Here is a 22,902-nt window from a genome sequence, read left to right on the forward strand (position 1 = left end):
AAGACAACAACAAGCGAGGCGACTATGTGCTTTGAGAGCTGGTGAAACAACTTTTCAGAGACAAGAAAGGTTAGATGAGCAAGCTGAAAGCCAAGCTACCTTAAGAGCAGCTGAAACGCCAATTCAAACACAAATTCGTTTAGAAAGACAAGCTGAACAGCAGGCAGCTATAAGAGCGAGAGAAACTCCAGAACAATCGCAGGCGAGAAGAATCGTTCATGCAGAAATGCAAATCGCGCGCCGTCAAAATTTCATGCGTAACAATTGGTCTGTATTTAATAATTCTGGATTTCAATATGATCCTTCACTTGAATACCATAAGCATTCTTTAATTGGTATTGCTTCAATGAATAGAAAATGTCAGCATTGCGATGCTTTGAAATGGAAAGATGACACTGCTGGAATGTGCTGTTCCAGTGGTAAAGTTTCGCTTCCTTTACTTGGTGAACCAGAGGAGCCTTTGAAAACTCTATTAAGTGTTACAGATGAGTCGAAGCAATTTTTAAGTAAAATCAGAAAGTATAACTCTTGCTTCCAAATGACATCCTTTGGAGTAGATAAAGTGATAAGAATGCCCGGATTTTCATCGACTTTTACTGTACAAGAACAGATATATCATCAAATTGGATCACTTTTTCCAGCAGATAATGAGCAGCATAAATTTTTGCATGTGTATTTTATGGGTGATGAAGAAAATGAAGTAAACCGTCGTTGTCAGTATATTGAAGGAGTCGAAAGAGATACAGTATTGAAAATTCAACGATTGTTACACAGCCCCAATTTGTTGGTAAATACCTTTAAGAGTGCAATAGAAAACTGGCCTCCAGATAATTACATAGTGGTCATTCATGCTGATCGGACTCCACGTGGCGAACATGAGAGGCGTTATAATGCGCCGATGATCAATGAGGTTGCTATTTTGGTTACTGGTGACCCATGCTCTCTACGAGACATAGTGTTACGGGCACATGATAATACGCTGAAACGCGTCGCCGATACTCATAAATTCTATAATGCTTTGCAGTACCCGTTAATTTTCAGTAAAGGTGAGCCAGGATATCATTTTAATATTCCAGTCATTAATCCAACAAGACAGCTAGTTCCCAATGAAAAAGTTTCCTGCATGGATTTTTATGCGTACCACATGATGCTTCGACTTCAATCTCCTTTCGCGGTCAAGGCAATTCTTTCATCAATTCTTGGTAGATATGTATATTAAAGTAGAGAGCGAACGTCTTCGTTACATTTCTATAAACCAGACGAAATTACGAGCTGAAAATTGCATTCATCTATAAGATGCGCCAATCGCATCTTATAGATGAATGTAATTTTGGCGATAGTAATATTAGACCTAACGACATAGACAAGATGGTTATTCTGCCTTCTACTTTTGTGAACAGGCCCCGTTATCTGCATGAATACACTCAAGACGCTTTCTCTTATGTACGAACTTACGGCAGGCCTAACCTCTTTGTAAATTTTACCTGTAATCCTTCGTGGCAGGATGTAACTAAAGAGCTAATGCCCGGGCAAATAGCCAATGATCGACATGACATAGTTGCTCGCGTATTTCGTTTAAAGGATCACTGCGAGCGAAGCCGTGGGTAAAAGCTAGTATCAATATAATAGTAGTTTATTACCGCCGATTATGCCGTATCACAACCTACATCGTCTCATTTAAAAAAAAAAGATAAGTTTTCAACCCTTGAAAATTTAGAAAACATTTAAGGGCGAAATTTTGTATCGTTAATTTAAAAAATAATTTTCACATTTTCAATCCACAGATTATGATTATTTCAAATGGTTTAAAAAGTGATACACATAATTTTATACTTATTTTTGTTTGACTGAAATTTAGAAAAAGTACTACCCCAAATGGTTTTTCGCACCTACCGAGTGAAGGAGTGGGCGGATTTTAATTTTCTTTTCACCAAAATCGGGTTGTCAATTAATGTAATTAAATGTTACCATTGCTATTTAAGATTTTTGAGTTGAGGTAGGTGTAGGGGTTCCACCCCTTTAAAAATAATTTTAAAAAGGTTTCCTATCAAGAGTGGTATACACCCTGCAAACAGAAATACAATGGGACTTATAGCTGTTGAATAATAAATGTGGTAACTTTTCAAATGATCACCCAGTATATTGATTTTTTTTATGTAACTTTTTCTGTCTACAGATATTTTCAGCTGATTATTTTTGTAACTAATTATCGTCTTTGTACTAAATCATTTCTAATTTTAAGATCAATTATAGCATCCATTTTCCTTCTTAGAAGGTGATAATATATATAAAGAAGCATAAACTTTTAAATACTTTTATTGTAGATCTGGTATACGATATGTGATAATTGATTTTTGTATTTAAAAATCAATTATCGGTTATTGATTACAGATTAAAGTTAGCATTTTTAATTTTTCTTTTAAATTTGCTGCTGTGTGTGAGATTCTGATGTTATTGGTTTCTTCTTGTTTAAAGTTTATTATTTTTCTATTTTATATTATAATTTTTTCAACATCAAAGTAAGTAATGATAAATTTATGAAAAATTATTTTAGCATTAGCTTCTACATTTTGTTAGCATAGCTATCATTTATAAATTATCTATATCTGTCTACTCTCTTATTCATTGTTTAAATATTTATTTCCACTTTGTAGTTTTTTATAAAAATATTTTTGTGTAACAGTTTATATTATTTATTTAAAAATAGATGGCTTCCTATTTTTTTAGATTTAATTAAAGTTTTTTAAATGTGCATGGTTTTTTTATCGTAATCTTGTTTTCCAATTTATTTCAAGAATCATTTACTATAGCTCTTTATTTATATTTATGTATAAATTTATAATTTTTATTAACTTGTTAAAATTCGTTTATGAAAATTTATTATTTTATTATATAAAAAAAAAAATTGGAAAAAAAAGGTAAATAAATATTATATTGAGATTAATGTAAAATTATATAGATTACACCAGAAATAAGTAAGTCTGTTCCATATTTAAAAAAAAAAAAACCAAATTGCCTCAACATTTGCCTTGATGGATCAGGGGAAAACTGTAGCAAACCTTGGTCAGAAGAGTGCCATAAAATGTAAAATGAATTTATAAACGTAGAATAAACATATAAATGTAGAAGAGGTTAAAGTTTATAGAAGAAATACACAAAAGATATAGATATATGAAATAATAGAAAAACAAAGATCTGAAAGTATGAATAAAGTCAGTTCAAAATTAATAGGTGTTAATGAAAATTATTCAGCCACATTATACAGTGTTCAACTTACGAGAAGCCTCATAACTTAGTTTAGTCAATAAATACCAGTCTATTGGCAAACACTTACATAATAACTTACAGAACGTGTTGAAAATGTCCATTCACTTATATACCCTTGACAACACGTTAGACCATTTTCCTGACTCTCTTGTTAGCTGTTTTCTTTTAGCTATTTCCGGATGGCATTGGTAATGTTTCTCTTCAATTCCTGAAGGTTATATGGAGTGCTCCTATGAACAATTTCTTTTAAGTAACTCCACAGAAAGAAGTCTGGAATAGTCAGATCAGGGGACAGTCTGCCACAATCAACAAATGATTCTTCAACCGAAAAAATCCTGTACCATCTCCATAGTAGAGCAAACTGTATGGCAAGTGGTGCTGTTCAGTTGCAACCTGCAGTCATGCTTATCCTCTTGCAGTAAGGTTATGAATAACTAGATAATTTCTTGATAGATGGCAGCATCCACAGTTTTTTGAAAAACAAGGGTCCTATTAAGCGCCTTAAAACCACACACCAAATAGTTATTTTTTGTGGATGTAGAGGAAATTTTAAAAAAATTTGTAGGTTTTCAGTAGCCCAGGTCTGGTAGTTCTGACTATTAACATACCCACCAAGCTGAAATCACGCTTCATCTGTGAAAAGCACTTGATCTAAAATACTAGTGTAGCCTCTAATGAAGTTTTGAACCATTGACAGTAGTGAACCCTTTCCGAATATTCAGCATTATTTAGCTCATGGAAAACCTGCATTCTCCTCACTACAGTGTAGGCTAAACCCAGTGAAATGTTCTTTTCCCGGCTTAGTCTCTGTAAATATTTATGAGAAGATCTTGTAACTGCCACTTTAATGTCGTCAATAACCTGCATCATTAAAACTAGCCTGTGTTGGGCAAATTTCTGGTCTAACGCCAAACTTGTTCCACAAAATTTTTTAACAAACTTCTGAACAATACTTTTCACTGGTTAACTTTCTTTTCAAATTTCTCCCTGAACTTTCACCATCACGCAACATGAGATTTCATCTCAAAATAAGTTTCCATCATGAATATATATTCTTTAACAATTAATCGCATTTTAATAAACAGCAACACATGAGTATGCCAATTCAAAAGTTGTTCAGTAACTACAGATAAGTAAGAGATACGATTTCTTTCTTATATTTTTAATATTGATTGTATTTTAATTTCTTACAGTGGCTGATGCAGATAGTATAAAAAATGGTACCAGTTGGAATCATAAGCTTTTGCAGTACATTTCAGTTTTAAAATGGTTAAAAAATTATGGAAAATTTGAGTTGTTTTGTGATCTAATTTCTGGAATTTCTATTGCTTTTACTATGATTCCACAAAGTATTGCATATGCAGCAATTATTGATCTCACTCCTGAGGTAATTATTAGAATCAGATTTTTTTTTGTCATAGGTGTTTGTCAAAGGTCTTTTTCAGAATTGATGAATTACTTGAAGACATTTTAATTTATTCGTTAATTTAAAATTGTTGCAATAAAATTTAGAATATTTGGCTTAATTATCTTATGATTGATTAATGGGTATTTTTATTAATCTGTTTATTAATTTTATTATTTAGAACTATTTATTGTAAGTTTATTTCTTCTAATTTTATTGTAATGAAAAGTAAAATAAGTTAATGAATAAAGAAAAAGCTGGCAAAGTTTTACATGTTTTTCCTGATTATTGATAATAAAAATTAAAAAACTAAGCACTAAAAACAAAAAAAAAAACACCAAATTTTAGAGGTGGGAAATAAATTTTAAGAAAAGATTCCATAAACACATTCATATGTATGTAGCTAAAGTTTACTTAAGAAAAATGTTTTCTCTAAATTAAACACCCCACTCTATAAATGCTAAAATAAGAAAAGAAAATTTAAAAACTTTTCTGCATTTTAGGTCCAGGGTCTACAATTACTGGTGACATTCCTTGATAGGTTCTGTATATGAAGTATAAAATATCAAAGAATTTTAAAAATATTTAAAACAAAGAGTGATGTAGCAAAGACCAAAAAATAAGTATTACAATTTTAAGAGGTGGAGATTGATTTTTAAAATCTTTTTTTAGATTATTTATATATGTACTGTAGGAAATAAATTTGCTTTAATAAAGTTTTTCAAATGCTCTGAAGAAAATTAAAATTGATTTCTTCACAATATCCCCCAGTCACTCAACAAATTTAATAATAATATTAATATGATCAATGCCCTATATATAGAAATATTTGAGTGAAATTTGAAAAAACTCCTGAGACATAAGGCCAAAAGCAGTGTGACATATATGTTTATACACACATACATATTTTTTTTTTTTGGTGTAGATGAACTAGTTGGACCCTAAAAAGTAAAGATTTGCAAAAAACTTGATACTCCATTTTTAACATGATCACTATTTCCCCCCTCCCTTTAATTTAGTTACTTTAGCTTTATTTACCAGAAAAGTAATAATTGGAATTAAGATAAATTTCTATAATAAATTTTGAATAGAGCTGTTCTGCAAAACATATTTTTTATGAAAAAAGTCTTTGGATGTATTTTTATCAAATATACTGTAATTTTAATAATTTTCATATTCATTTACTTCAGTTAAATCTAAATGAAAATCCTTAAGCATATAATGTATATTAAAATGTTACTCATTTCTTTGTCCCTTTGGACAAAGGTGCTTTGACAGTTCAATGCGATTTAAAATGAAAATTAATTCATTAATATATTAAAATGTATTTTTAATGATAAAGAAAGATTCTTTTAATTAATCTCATTAAAAAACAAACAAAGATAAAATTTAATATTAATTGTTCAGTATCCTCCACATTTTACTTAAAAATATTACATAGGATGGTCAAACTAGGACAGAAATCAAAATCAGACTTTTGTAATCAAGGAGTATTTCTAAGAAAAAAAGAATTCATAGTGTAAAATATATATTTAAGAATTGAGAGCATTGTTAAACATTTTATATAGTGTGCAGCACTTTATAATAGTCAATTATGGACAATAGGAAAAAGCAGAAAATTGAAATATGAGATGTGGTTTGTAGAAGTGTGTTAAAAAGTTGTTAAAATACAAAGTAAAGGGATTTAGATAATAAATAAAGGGTTTAAAAATACAAAATAAAGGGACAAATACGAGGTGTGTGAGATGTCAAATCTTAATCTTAAGATTTACATCTTTAATTTAATTTTAAGACTTACATCTTTTAATCTTTTGATTAAAAGACATAAATCTTTACAATTACCTAAAGTTTCTAATGAAAAAGCAAAAAAAAAAAAAAAAATACCATGCATACACAACATCCGTTATATATCTTAATAAACTTCTGAATACGTATAAAACTTTGATATCGAGAAGTGTTAAAAAAAAATAAAGAATTGGTTGAGAATAAAGAAGAAGAAGAGTTATATTTTATTTATTGGTACTAGATAATTCTCTCATACAACTATGTAATGAACTTGAAAATTGAATTTTGTTGAATTCGTTACACATTATGTAGATTAATTGTTAGTCTAAGTCTTTATTTTGTTAAAAGTTACTAGTACTGTTTATGAGTTATGTTTTTTGTTTTTTTTTTTTATATGAGGCTATGCATAAATGCCCAAGTGCATCTCCACAAGATAAATATGTATGCATTAATTTCCTCCTCTCTTTTATATATTTATAACCTGATTTAATAAATAAAATAAAATTAAATACACCCCATTTTTTATCACCTGTTATGATACATTTGGGTAATTCTTAGTTATCAGTGATGCCAACCAACAATTGCTCTGCGATGTTGCTTTGGTTGAAAATGCAACAGATTTTGAACAAATTTTGCTAGTACTTGTTTTATACCCAAGATGTCAGTCAAATTTTTTTCACTTGAGACATAAGAGATTCCCGCCTCTTTAACAACTTCTCTACTCTTTATTCAACGATTATGGTTTACAATGTCCTTTATTTTGTCAAAATTTTCATCGGTTGTTGTGTTAGGATGTTCAACCCTTCAACCATCTTCAGTGTCTTCATGGCCTTCTTGAAACTGGTTGTACAAATCATAAACCCTTGATGTTGACATAATATCATTACCAAAAGCCTTTTTAAATCTTCGCCACTTCAGTGCATTTATTCCATTTTTAATGCAGATTTTTTGTTCCATCATTTTCAAGCAAAATAAATTGCCACTTGTAACAAAGTATGTCCTAATTACACGGCTACAAAATTTGTACTATGCATCTAATATGCCATACAGTGCTACCAACACATGGGGAAAAAGTCAAATATACAATGCATGGAATTAAAAAATTTTGTTAATTTTATATCACATCTTGTATATTAAACTTTTCAGCTGCAAGGATACATTTCAATAAAATAATTATCAAGTTTATTAGATGTTGTGAATTACTAATAATCTAATTTTTTAAACAGATTTAAATTTCTAACTTTTCTTAGTTAATTAAAAATGTTTCGAATTGGTGATTGTTGTTATATAGAATTCAGTATTCTAAAGTGGATTTGAGCTGGTATGCAAATCTGATCCTTAAATTAGCCAGTTAATTAGAAATATTTTCAGCTGAGGTTTGATCCTTTACTCCAAGTTGACAGTGCTCTTTTTTGGCCTACTTAATTTCTTTTGTTTAGTAATTTAGTTTTATTTTTATGTTACATATTTTAATATTTCTATTAATTTTTTCACAGTATGGATTAAACTCAACTTTTATTGGTTGCATTTTGTACAGTTTGTTTGGATCTACTAAAGAAGTTAGTATTGGACCTGATTCAGTAATTTCTATAGTATTAATGGAATACGTGTATGACTTAAATGGTGATTTTGTGATCCTTTCAACATTTTTAGTTGCCTGTACAGAAATATTAATGAGTTTTTTGCAATTAGGTTAGTGTGATTTTATCTTATTTTTAGAACTATTTTATACCTACAAGAAAATAATGTTTATGATCTATCATATGTGAAATTTTCCAAATTTATATGCTGATTCACAGAATATTGTGTATAAAACTTACACAATACATACTCTTGAAAATATATGCATCATTCCATGATGAAATCCAGTAGATTTGTAAAGTCATCATGTACAGGATCCAGATTTATTTGTTTTCGTTCCTTGTGATAATAGATATGATATCCAAACAAATTTATAATTTTTTGGTTGTTTCCCATAATTATATGAGCTAGTTATAGGCATTTTGACAGTCAGGAAAACCTGAAACTAATATAACCATTTTCATTAATAACAAAATCACAGGCTTATTTAGGGAAATTGGAAGTGAAGCTGTTTCCTGTTTCCTTCTTCACTGAGCTGATTGTGTATGATTGTTTGTCAATATGACAAGAAAACTGAAATATACATGACTTTCAGCCCATTCACCCTTACAAGGAACATCTAACTGTTTGCTATAGAGAATGAGTATAGTGAATATCATAGCTCTCTGAGAAGGTCAGTTTGACTTCTTGTACTTTAAATGTTTTACATTTACAGCAATAACAAAGATTAGGACAGATAGTATAAGCAAAAAATTAATATTCACGGCTTTCTGTAGGATATTATGCATTTTATGCACTGTTTCTATTCAGTGGAGGAAATGATTTAAACCTTCACAAAATTTAAAAAAAGTCAGTTTATTATTTTTAGTGCTATAAACAGGAGATGATCATAATATATTAAGTGTGTCAAAGGAAGAACAAACATTTGTTAAATTAATGATACTGCTTAATAGACTGTTTATAAAAATACAGTAGTGATCTAGGGCTTTATATTAGCTGTTTTTTCTTTCTCATAAAAAGGATGGTGCATGGGCTTTTTTATTTGTTTGTATGTACAGGCGGCTGCACACGGCTTCCTCCATGACTCTCCCTCGCTAGAAGCAATCCATTGTCAATTAATTTACAGATTATTTAATTTAATTTCTAAATGTAGGTAATTTTTATTTACTTATTATTGTTTGTTAATTTTTTAATAAAAGAAAGGGAATATTAGTTAATATTTTGCAGCAAAAAAAGATTCTTTATTTAGGAGAAGAGAGTCATTGGTGCGCATTCGGCCGGTGTATCATTGGCCCACTCTGCACTAATAGCAGCAGCTGGCAACTAACACGAACATACTCAAGAAATGATCAATTTCTCTAGCATTAAACATTGTATTATTAAAAATTATTAAATTCTTTATCTACTTGCTCCTTGAAGCTATTTTAAATACAAAAACACCAAAATATGTTCTACAACTTTTCTTAAAATATTTTTCTAAAATACTTAATATTCTCACAAACATGAGGATATGAATGCGTTGAGGGTTCAGGAGGCAGAGTCCCCTGGCTAGACGTTATAATGTTGTGTTAAAATTAATGATACTGCTTAATAGACTGTTTTTAAGAAAACAGTAGTTATGTAGTGCTTTATAATAGCAATTTTTTTTAATGTTGAAAATCTTAGGGGTATTATTTAGTTGAGGTGCCTCACCCCGAAATCACAAAAAAACATTTCAAATTCGTTCAAAATTAATATTTATTAATATTTATGGATAAATATAAATCTTGAATTAATTTGTTATGTTTTTTGTGATTTCAGGGTGAGACACCTCAACTAAATAATTACCATCTTAGGTTTTTTAGATAATCCCCAAATTATTCTATTTTTCTATACTTTCTTCTACATACTTCTGTATATTAATATTTCAAACAATGTGAATATGTTCATGTTACAGATATGTTAATTCATGTTCACGTTAATTCTTCTCAACTCTAACAGAAAAATTTATATAATAAACATTGAATAACAATAGCTATAGATTGCTAATTATCTGGTAAGAAATTATCTGATGAGAGATTTTTATCTCTAAAAAGAAATTCATTTAAAAATTACTTTTTATATGCATTTATTAAAGCATAAAGAAAAGAAGATGGGCCTCTAAAGTTAGCCTTCAAAAATTCTAAACTTCAGTGTTTCTTTGTTTTTTATATAGAAGTGATTCAAAATTTTGTTTTAAAAATGAGTATATAGGATTGTCAATAAAAAAAGATATTTGTTTATTATAATATTTTACTATAGAATTTTACACTATTCATTTTTGTAGAAGTTTGTAAGTTTGTCACATATTTTAGTTATGTGCCCTATTGTGTAAGGTTTTTTCATAATGTTTTGAAAATACTTCTTCATTTCCCATTTATATTAGTTTAATATAAGAAACATGACTGGTACTGTTATGTATATGTTTACACAAATATGGTATGAACTTGTTAATACATACATGCAATTTATACTAGTATGAGGAAGCTGTGATAAGAGTTGATGATAAAGAAAAGAATGAGACACTGAAGGATGTAGACTGTCTCCATTGCAATTCAACTGTCTGTTCCAGAAGCAGTACAGAAATTGAAAGAAAAACTTGAATGGAGTACAGAATGGAATGTAAGAATGGAGGATACATAACCCCCTATTTATTGGAGAACCTGGACAATAGTTCCTTGCTGCTGGGTCTTTCTTATTATCGGGCAGACATTTATTTATTTAGTGTCAGTTATATATTTATTTTGTTTATGGATGGAATTATGGATTGTGGTCTGAACTTTACACATCATTTTGAAATATCAGAACTTAGGCTATACTTGGGAGACTAGCAATATATCTGTGCCTTTCTCCCAGCACAATTCCCCCTTCAATCCATTCAGTGAAGGCCTGTTAATGCTAGTGCACTTGATGAGACCCTAGTTATTGGAGTATGCAATGCACTCCCTTTGCTAGAGAGAGTTGCATGTGCTAATGATAGACCAAAATTGTAAGTTGGAGGAAAGAAGGATGGCTGGTTGTTGGTGAATTTATGTTTGTGAACTATTCAAGGAAATAAGATAAAAATAATTGACTAATAAAATTATTGTTTTGGTAGAAATTAAAAATAAGTGAAAATATGTTTATTGCTAGAAGAAAAATTGAATTTGAAAAATAAGAATAAAACAAAGATAATGAAATGTGACGGAAAAAAGATTTATGAGAATTAGATATTAAGATTTTTAAGGATGAGCAAATAAGGTAGAGATCAAAAGAAGATTGGTACAAACAAAGAGAGATTTCATCCAGAAAAGAAGTCTAAAAGTACCAAATATGGATTTAATAATTAGGAAGATATTAAAAATATTTATACACAGTTGTAGTGCTTTATGGTAGAAAAATCTGGACAATATTAAAAAGTAGAAAGGAAAGAAAATAATTGCGGGACTTTTAATATAATATGATAACAAGAGAATGTTGAAAATTATAGATGAATTTTTTTTTGTTCAAATTACAAAATGATTCACCCTTATTTAGTAAACAAAAATAAAGAAATATGTGGCAGAATCCTGTAAATAGAATAACTACACCAGTTAGATGTGTATTAGGAAATAAAATTTAATTAATTTGGTTTACTGTAAAATGTACAGTGATTCTTGATGAATTTACACATACTGCAGTGATATTTTGTTTATTTGTATATCCACATGAGTGGTAATGTGATTGATTATTCATTAGCATGTGAATAACATTATTGTTGTAATTTATGTGATTTAAAAGTTGGCAGCAAAAAGTCAATGATTAACGTTATTTTATTATTAAATGCCATACCCCATTAGTAGAAGAGGCTGTTCAACTTTAATCCAGTTTAGTTAAAAGTTTGCACTCAGACTTTAATGGCTGGACAGACAATATACCATAACATCACAATAAAAATGAAGTGGTGTCAAAATCACTTTGTATAGCCAAAAATTATCAAACATTTTCTAGAATGCTTTAGTCAGAAAATGCTGTACACCCATCAACATTCCATCATAGCTAAATGCCATGAAATAAGTATCTACTTACCTTATTTTATAATAAGATTATTTAATAGTTAGTATCTTATCCAAATTTTACCACTTAAAATATTGTTTACTAGCCCCTATTTTAATGACTCACTCTTTATTTAGATCTTGATTGTTTTCAGGTTTTATTGTAGACTACATATCTTTACCTGTAAGGAGTGGATATATTTCAGCTTTAGCAATTATTATTGCTTGTTCTCAGTTGAAAGGTATTATGGGAGTGCAGTTTAAATCAAAACGTTTTACTAGTACCATTTATAACCTTATTAGTTGTGCATCAAATACTAAACTAAATGATGTACTAGTTGGAATATTTTGCATTATGTTCTTGCTTTTTTTTAAGGTATATATATATATATTTTATTTTATTTAATACTAATGTCAATAAATCTATATATATATCTATATATATATATATATATAAATGTTAAGTTCGTTTGTGTACGCTTCAAAAACTCAAAATGTTCTGCACCGATTGAGCTCAAATTTTAGCACGATATATAACCCGCATCAAAGATTGTTTTCATCTATTTTTAATAAATCTATCTATCTATTTTTAATTTTTACATTTTTAATTTGGAAATGTAAACAAAGGAAAACCAATCAGATCAATGCAAGATGGCCGCTGTCAAACACAACGACCAAATTTCTTTGAATTATATTTAACAGCTAAAACATCTGTATTTTATTAAAAAAAAAACCCACAAAAAACACCAAAGCAAAAAAAAAATCTACCAAGAAGGATGACTTACAGTAAATAAATTAAAACACCAAACTTTCTTATAGCCCAGATAGACTTAAGACTATGCAAACAAAAAAAGTCGAAATAACCAAATACACAGAAAATAATATCCTTACATAATGACCAAAAAATCCTTTGATAAATTAAATATTCACTTTTGTCTGAATTTACAGAAGGCATTTACAACGAAGCATTGATAAATATTGAAGACAAGTGCTTAGCTAATGCAAATAAAGTTCTTAGTCAATTGGGAATGCCAACACCCACCCGAGCTGCGATTGCTTCATTTGATGTGGATTTACGCCGTGAACAGAGTTACAACATTGGTGATCTTCAGTCATATGTCCAATCAAACATTCCCAAATTAACGCGTGAACAGAAAGGCATTTATGATCGCATAATGCAAATGATAAATGACGGAGTTGGGGGGACCTTCTTCTTGAATGCGCCAGGAGGAACTGGGAAAGGATCCTCATTAGATTGATTCTAGCAACGGTTCGATCAAAAAATGACATAGCCTTAGCTCTTGCTTCGTCTGGAATAGCTGCGACATTGTTACCAGGTGGAAGGACTGCGCATTCAGCTCTGAAGTTGCCATTAAACATGCAAATCATCGAGTCTCCCACGTCCAATATTTCCAAAGCATTCTGTATGGGAAAAGTATTACAAAAATGTAAACCATTGTTTGGGATGAATGCACGATGGCACATAAAAAATCGCTTGAAGCTCTTGATCGATCGTTACCAGATTTGAAACGTTCAACCATTCGGGAATACTTTGATATTGCTCGCAAGAGATTTTAGACAAATATTGCCTGTAATTTCTCGATCGACACCAGCAGACGAAATAAATGCTTGCCTGAAATATTCAACACTGTGGCGACACGTACGTACATTGCAGTTGACTACGAATATGCGTGTCCAGTTGCAGAATGATCCATCAGCTGAGGTATTCTCACGACAGTTACTGGACATTGGAAACGGACAGCTGCCAGTCGATGAGACGTCTAGACGTATATTATTTCCTGATAATTTTTGTAATTTAGTAACATCGAAAGAAGAACTGATCGAAAAAGTATTTCCTGATATTCAAATTAATCATAGAAATCACGATTGGCTCAGTGAACGAGCTGCCCTTGGCGCAAAGAATAAAGATGTCTATCAACTTAATAATGTTATTCAATCCAGCATTCAAAGTGAGGAAATTACATATAAGTCGATAGACACCTTTGTGGAAGCAGATGAAGTAGTTAATTATCCAACGGAATTTTTAAACTCACTTGATCTGCCAGGGATGCCACCACACATATTAAAATTGAAAATAGGTGTGCCAATTATCCTGTTGCGGAATATTAATCAGCCAAAACTCTGCAACGGCACGCGACTTGCAGTTAAGAAATTGATGAATAACGTAGTGGAAGCAACGATTTTAATGGGGCCTTTCAAAGGTGAAGATGTCCTAATTCCTCGAATACCCATGATCCCGACCGACACCATTTCAATTTAAAAGATTGCAATTCCCAATTCGATTGGCATTTGTGATCACAATCAATAAAGCTCAAGGTCAATCTTTAGAATTGTGTGGTTTAGATTTAGATGCGGATTGCTTCTCACATGGACAACTGTATGTGAGAAGCAATCCGCATCTAAATCCTGAGTTCCTAAATGTTTCCGAGTCGGCAAACCAGATAGCCTTTATATCTACGCAGACAGTGGAAAAACAAAAAATATTGTATATCCACAATATTGCAAAATTAAACTTCTATGAAACGTATGCTTTGTTTTGTTTCTCATTTCTCATCCATGCAACCACAATGTGCTACAGGGAAGCGTGGCGGGTACAGCTAGTTATATTATAAAATAGCTAATAAACATTATCTAGCTAGCTAAACATAAACTTAAAAAATTAAATGTAAACAGCATCTAATAATAATTATAATATAATATATTAATAATTTAATATTAATATCTAATATATATCTATATATATATATATATATATCTATATATATATATATATATATATATATATATATCTAATATCTAATATATATCTAATTAATATTAATATATTATTAATATTAATATCTAATAATAATTTAAATATAAGATATTTTCAGGTTCTTATTTATTAAATTGTATGATTTTATTTGGAAGCCACTACTTCTTAAGATATTTCAAGTTTTGCAAAACTATTGGATTGTAAACAATAGTGGTACTGTGTTGCATAAGAATGTACTTGTTTTTTTTCCAACCTCATACAAATATTTAGCCAGTGGAAATTTTTCATAGGGTGCTTCAGTGTAATAGACCACCTGAAATTACTAAAAAACTTTTTTTTATTCAAAAATCAATATTTTTCTTTGTGTTAATATTCACTTAAACAATCAATAAACTGAAATGTATGTGGAGATAAGCCATCAATTGTATGCTCTATTTCTTAAATCTGAATTTTAAGATACCATTAAAAAGATGGTAAATAGTTAACAGAAATCAAAACAACCTTTTAAATTAGCTTTATTTTATTACACCTTTTTTTTGTTATTTATTTGAATTGTATAGAGATGTGTTAAAAAGAACAGAATCATTGTGGAATAAAAGAATACTGTAGGAATAAGACCAGTCAGCTCAACAAATATGGAGACAAATTGTTGACAACCCCTCTCCAGATTTCCAGGATATCCCTATATAGTCAAGTAGGGAAATAGCTAAGAAGGACTCAGCTCACTCATTATATGAACTGTGCCCAATGTTTTATTAAATACACATAATAAGTATTTTTTGTAGCCCACCACTAACCATAATCTAGTAAAAATTGCCCAATACTGAAATACTGCAGTATATACAAGTTTGATAATTTTAATGTCTTAAATTTGCCAGTCAATTACTGCTTAATTCATATAAAATACTGCTATCTACACTCACCTTATTGATTCTGTTTAACAGAGTGATATCTTCCAGAGGAAATTATAAACTCTGCATATTATCATGTTATATAACTGCCCTGTTGTAAAATATACTTCAGTTGTGATAAATTATTTATTAACAGATATTAAACAACTGCTTCATTTTGACCTTCAGTTGAAAGTAAAAAATGAGATAGTGACATAAATGTCCAGCCTTTTTTGACTACTACATGCCCTACTTAAAAAAGAATGAATATGATTTGAATAATTAAAGTTCAATATAGTGTTGTAATTTGAGTAATAAATATGTCACTGCAAAAAAAAATTCTAACCTCCATCACAGCCTATTGAAAAAAACTGTCAGATTAATATAACTGAGAGATAAGGTAATGCCCCAAACCGACCAATCAGTAGTGTAAAAATCTATTGTGAAGCAGAATTTGAAACTGTTAAATATTACTGTATTATATAGTTTTAATTTTTTTTATTATACCAGTTACAACCCTCTCCGCACACTCTAATTTATAATTCCATTTTTTATAAGCTTACCATTTTTTCATTAATTTGTGTAACATTTCATTCTGGTCAGTATAGTATGTTTCATTTGTAGCAAAGTGGCAAATACTTTAATTCATTCCCATACATAGCTTTAAATTTATATATATAATAATTAATTAATCATACTCTCAAAAAGATGTACTTTTATAATTAATTGTGATATTTTAATAGTTTACTGCTCTTGCCAGTTCAGCATTAATTGGTAATTATTAACCTTATGGAATGGATAATTAATTAACAGCATTACTTTCAGGGAAAGCAACTCTGTCTACGGATTTATAGCCCAGATGTTTTACTTGCAACACACTTGTAAGAAAGATAGATAGTATAAAACTACAAATTAATGTACCCTTCTTCCATATGAAATACAGTATACTGTCTCCACTCAGTAGGGGAAGTGTGAAAATAAAATGCATAATCTCAAAAAGGAAATGAAAATAATTTCAGAATATGTTAATTTGTGAATGTATAGCTCAAGGAACACTTCGAAACAGCTAACAAAATTTTCTCTGACTTTTCTTTAAGATTAAAGTGAAATTCTTGCAACAAATTATACTTATAATGTATTGAGAGATCAGGTTCATTATTTTTATACAAACAAACCTCTAGGTACCCTAGCAGTATACAAAATATCAGCTTGATAAATTTAACAATACCTGAGAAATAAATTTTTATGTTAAAAATACAAAATTGTGGATAGCCAGTAGTAAACTAAGGTGTTTCTGGTCACATGTTGATATAAAGTTTTTTTCTTTACATTGATGTGGGGAACCATCCCTTGACTTGTTGAAACGGTTTTTATAAACATTCTGTGTAGTAATATTATTACATAAAAAGTATAATTATTAAAAATCACATTAATCAATATAATAAAATCATTAAGTAATAAATATCTGGCACTGCAAAAGAAAAATATTTCCTAACCCCCATCACAGCCTGTTGAAAAAAATGTGTTAGATTAATATAACTGACTGGGGAGATAAACTGAATTTAGATAAAATAAATAAATTCTATTAATCTATTTTATCTAAATAGATAAATAGGATTTATCTGTTGTGTTATCTAAATAACACAGATATTTAGAATTTTTAAAATTCTATTTTAAAAGTTAAAATATTTGTGTTAATTTGTTAATTCAATAGCTTATATGTGGTTGAGTAAGTTTACATATTAGTTACATGTAAACAAAAGAATGGTTATTTTAAATTTTAAACTTTTATTAATTTGACTTGTGTAATTTTTAAAAATTAATATTTTTTATATAAAGAGATTTATTTGAAAATGTATTCTTCTGCTCAAAAGATGTTTAACATTAGGATGAGAATTTAACATTACGTTTTTTCCTATATCAACAATTTATATCTGATTAGTTTTAACCTAAATGACAATTTTTTTTCAGTTTTTGGGATTAATAAAAATAGAAAAAAAATCAAAAATCTTTATTACTATTAAAAAACTATTTTGGTTTTTATCAACTGCTCGAAATGCTATTGTTGTGATATCAGCTATATGCTTTACTTCTTTTTTGAAGAACTCCTACAACAAAATACCGTATCATATAATAGGTATGTATATAATATTATTTTTATATACTTTTAATATTTTATTTTAATGAATAATTAGTTATTCTGCTGTATCAACTAGAAGAGGGGTGGAGGACAAACAGGCGGATACCCAAATAAAGAAAGTGGAATAACTATTAAAGAATAGTTAACTGAGAAGTAAAATGAATACCTAATAAGCAGCCATGTCAGTGTTTTATTTTCTCTTCAAAATAGAATGAATGATTTTAATTTTAATTTATTTGTTCATTAATTTTGATATTTTATTGATAAAATGAATAGGGGTTATGCTTCAATCAATTTTTTACCTATAGGTATGTGAAACAGCTACAGCCAAATGAATTTTTATGAAATTTTGCAGTTAGGTGATTTGTTATTAAAAGTACATAATAATTATTCATAAAATTATCAATTTCAGAATGGTAGCTGCTATCTTTTCAATATAGATGTGCCAAAGGTTTGGTGGAGAGGAGTTTCTGTCATAAGCCCACTGCTGCCATAGCTGAATATGTGGTCTCCCCTTCCCCTCCTGGTGTAGAAGTTCACCAGGAGCCTTACATAGAAGTACATTTCAGAGACCATCTCCTACGACTATACAGCATTGACCCTTTCTCATTATTATATTAAATACTAATTCTTATGCTGGTTTTCAATAAACTTATTTTTCATTGTTTTCTCTTGGATAACTAATTTACAAAACAAATTTGAAAAATACAACAAAAGAATGGGAATATGTGGGAAGTACTTCCTCACCATCATCAATCATTTATGTCCTGCATCCTGGAAATGACATTTATAAATACAGTAAGATTATTTTTGTCACTGCTATACCTTCCACAAGCATTTACTTTCAACAATTTAGTCTTTCAATTTATTTTAATTTTCAGTTTATTAAATCATTTTTAGAGCACAATATGTAATGAGCAGGCGATTAGTTTACAAAAGTATTTTAAGATAGATTTTATTATGAAGTAAACTATTAACAAAATTTTTTTTATTAAAGCCAGACTTATAATACTTTTTGTATAAAATTAACTCTTTTTTAAATAAATTGTTACTACCATACCTCATCAAATTATTATTATTATGCTTTTACGGCCAACATGGGACCACTTAAGTCAATTTTAGTTGGATCTTTTCTGAGAAAAGCGTGTTATTTTACTCTTCCGAGCTGCCCAGTATTTCTTCATCCGTTCAGATCTTGTTTTCTTTTCTTCATCCGTAAACACCCTCTTCGTTGTATTTTGTCATTTGTCTGTCTTTTGTTTAAATCTAATGCTTTTATCTTTTAGCTTTGTAATTTTTCCAGTTTTATTCTGTAGGTCAGTCAGGGAAAACCTCATCAAATATTAAGACCTTTATTTGGTGATGTAATGTGTTCCAATTTAAATTTTACTTAAGATATAATCACTTTCAAATAAAACTAAATACCGACATTATTGAAATGCTTGATGGTTCTGGCTTGATGCTATTCAGGACCAGTTTCAAAACTTTAGTTACGTCTGTATGATCTCAATATAAAAAAAATCATCAATTAGTTACAGCAAAAAAAATCATAATGGCAATGTTGTCTTACTTTCTTCAGTCATTTCTTTGAAAATAAATAAATGATTTTATTAATCTGACTGAATTAATCATGATTAATCAGTTCATTAGTTGAATAAAATTAAATTTTACCAGTAACTTGTATACCATGACACGTGATGAAAATATTAACTAGGTGCAAAATGATAGACAAAAATCTTTTCAAAAAAAATAATGTCAAGTTTTGGATACTAGTAGTAAATTGCCATAGTATTTTATATAGTTGTTGCACATCAGCTGTTTAACAGCTGATTTTCAAAGTCAAGTTCTAAGGTCAAATCCTAGTATAAGTAAGGTACTTTTATATAGATTTGAATTCTAGACAATGGATAACAGTGTACTTTGGTAGTTGGGATTCAGTTAATGTTACATCTCAGGAACATTAGCCTAGTAATGTCAGGGAGACTTGTACAAAATTCTATATAGTGAAAGTTTATTGTGTTTGTCACTGCACTGTTCCAAAGATGTTGCCATTACAATAATCTATGATGGCCAAAAAAGTATTTTGCGTGATAACAAGCTGACATCTCTGTTACATTTATCACATTCACAACTTGGTACTGACTGATTTTTATTTATTTCCTCACTTAAAATTGATTGCAAAAGAAAAACCGTAAAGATATAACAAGGCTGATATGACATGACTGAAGTACAAGTACTGCAACCAATCTTAATTCTTGGTTCCACAGCAGCGACAGCCACATTTCGAATCATTCTACTATCTTTTTAGCATAACATTTGCTTCATTACCTAACAGTGAATGGGTCTTCTAAGATGTATTTTGGTGTTAGCATTGGATCACAGAACACAATTTGTTGAAATTTTAATCACCTCAACATATAGCTAATATTTTGAGCATTACATTTTTAAATTTAATTTGATTTAATATATGTATCATAAGTTATGTCAAGTTCAATTGGTCCATTGAAAATTTTTTAACTAATTCTGACCAATTTCTGCAAAAAAAAATATGTTATTCATTTTTCGAAATTGTAAATGTGACAAGAATTACAGAAGTGCTTATGTGAATCTGGGAATCGTACAATAGTACGCCTATATATAAAATGGTATAACATGAGAATCAAAATGTATTACCTTCATTGATTGTTGGTGTTCCATTTTATTTTCAAACAGATATTCAAAATTAATGGAAGAAAATGATTAAATACGCTAAATAATATAACTAGAAATTACAGGAGAAACTAATTATTTTTAAATGTTAGAACAAAGTAAAACTATTTTGATTAAAGGGGGTGAATTCCAACCACTTCGCAAGAAATATTAAAATTTCCAAGGTTAATATCATCAAAATCATCACTACCACTTTCACTATGATTCCAAAATATTGTTAATAATTTGTTCTTGTTCCATATATTCAGCTTCTGTTTCTTCAACTTTATCACAATACACCTTCCAATTTTTTTCATTCATATCAGCCAATTCATATTCACATTGTCCTTTAACATCTTTTATATCAAATGTTAATGTTATGACTTGCTACGTATCCTTTAACTTTTAACCGTATCATCTTGATATGATTTAAATCCAGATGAGGTAGTCAAAGAACATCGTGCCCTTTTTTTTGTAAAAGTTTATCAAACACATAGACAGTAGACGTTGCCCTGTTTGCTTTTGCAAAATCTTACAATTAAGGATTTAGCATAGAGGAAGAATACTTCTTGCAACCACTTTCTCTTATCTTCTTTTCTTGAATTGAAAATTTTTCTAAAATGCCATTGTGTTAGGATGTATTGTCAGAAATTACAACAGAATTATCGGGAAGGTTTGGAATTAAGTTGTTTTTTGTCCATTTTTAGTAATTTTCTGCTTTCATTTGACTTTTGTAATCACCACTTTTTAAACTTGCTTGCAAAGTTAGTAAAGTGTTTGATATAAAACCCTTTTCTCCTCTGGTGTGCATTTATAATAAGTCTGTTGCTTTTTGAAATAGTAACTTTCAACCCTCATCTGAATCACAACACCAAAATTTATTTGTAGTGTGAAAAGATAATATATATGATTAGTCAAGATAGGGTGACTATCCGCCGACCTATTTTCGGTTCTACATTTTTTTTTACAACAGTCAAATAATGAATATGCTTAAACCTCATATCATGTTGCTCAGTGAGAACCTTCCTGCTATTTTCAGTTTTCCTTCACCTAAAGCCCAATTCTTTTATTATTTTTCTCAAACTCGTCTCTTTTCTAAATAACAAATGACATCTTTAAGTGCTAAAATTTTCTTTTTCATCGTTGGTAGTTGTTTATGAATTTCATTTATAGTACATCTCACCACACACATTTGTCAAAGTCATCTAGTCCTGTTACAGGCTTTTCATGGGATTTATATTTTATTGGAATAGAGAAAGAAGTCTCCGCCAGATTTTCGGTTAATTTTTCTAGCAACCACTTTTTCTCTTTTTTCACAGTTAGGACTTAATATCATAACACCCTAATTGTAGCTACTGTTCTGTTTTCACATTTTTTAATGTGAATCAGGTATTCATCTTCCTTTTTTCAATTTCAGAAATTGATCACCTTCTTTCATAAACTCATTCATACTATTTATTTTTCTTGTCATTTTAATTTGTTGTTTTTTACAGTAGACATAACTTCTATCATAATTATAAAACATGAAAAATATACAACCGATTATAAAACTTGATTACTTTTGTCAATTAAAATTCTAATAAAAAAAAATGGAAATTGCACTTAAAAGAAATGCTCGTACAGGATCAACAAACATAGGACCAACCACTAGTTAATTGAATTATACTCAATAACATAGGTGGTTAATTATTTATTTTTAGATTGGCCTGACAGTATTTGAAAACTATGAGCACATAGCAAATAGTAGAGCAATTTTTTTTTCTTGATATGATTAGAAGAAAGGTGATTCATTTCTTGAGTTGTAATACTTGGCTTGTTCATGTTTTTTTTTTTTTACAATAAATAAAATCACAATAGACTGTAAACTATGTTTATATATGTTAGAAATTATAATAATAGTTCATTTATCATTTAGCTTTTGTCTGATGATGTAATTATAACACTAGTTGAGAATAGGGCTACATTTTTATAACATTTAATAGTATATCATAACATTTCTTTTTATAGAAAAATACGTAATCATTTATAAAGTATAAACAGAAGAATTAGAAGATATTTAAAAGTAATCATCCAGTAACATATAATAATTTGATTTACATGACAGCAGTTTGCTTCTGCATGTGAAAACTGAACTGAATGTTTTCAGTTTGGATAACAGGGACCATACTAGCCATCGTAGTCCAAGCTTAAAGATTCAATGCGGTACGTATACATTTCTAAGTTTGGACTACAGGAATGTTTCCAAAAACAATGAAAGTTGGCAAAAATGGGTAGCCACAAACTACAATGTAAACCATTTTTATGCACAGTATATTTGCTTTTTTTGTAAAATAAAATAA

At 29.3% G+C, this 22,902-nt stretch overlaps 1 protein-coding gene across 1 annotated transcript in view; it reads left to right on the forward strand.

Annotated features, from left to right (window-relative positions):
- The first annotated feature begins 2,339 nt into the window (after nt 1-2,339).
- Nucleotides 2,340-22,902, forward strand: part of LOC142330338 (sodium-independent sulfate anion transporter-like) — a 46,804-nt gene continuing 26,241 nt past the window's right edge. Inside the window, exons 1-5 of the mRNA XM_075375566.1 lie at nt 2,340-2,519; nt 4,461-4,654; nt 7,954-8,149; nt 12,225-12,445; nt 17,707-17,872. Coding sequence (XP_075231681.1) covers nt 2,519; nt 4,461-4,654; nt 7,954-8,149; nt 12,225-12,445; nt 17,707-17,872 — 778 coding nt within the window. The 5' untranslated portion in view covers nt 2,340-2,518. The remainder of the gene's footprint in view (nt 2,520-4,460; nt 4,655-7,953; nt 8,150-12,224; nt 12,446-17,706; nt 17,873-22,902) is intronic.

Source organism: Lycorma delicatula, chromosome 9 (assembly GCF_047948215.1).
Source record: "Lycorma delicatula isolate Av1 chromosome 9, ASM4794821v1, whole genome shotgun sequence".
Lineage (NCBI taxonomy): Eukaryota > Metazoa > Arthropoda > Insecta > Hemiptera > Fulgoridae > Lycorma > Lycorma delicatula.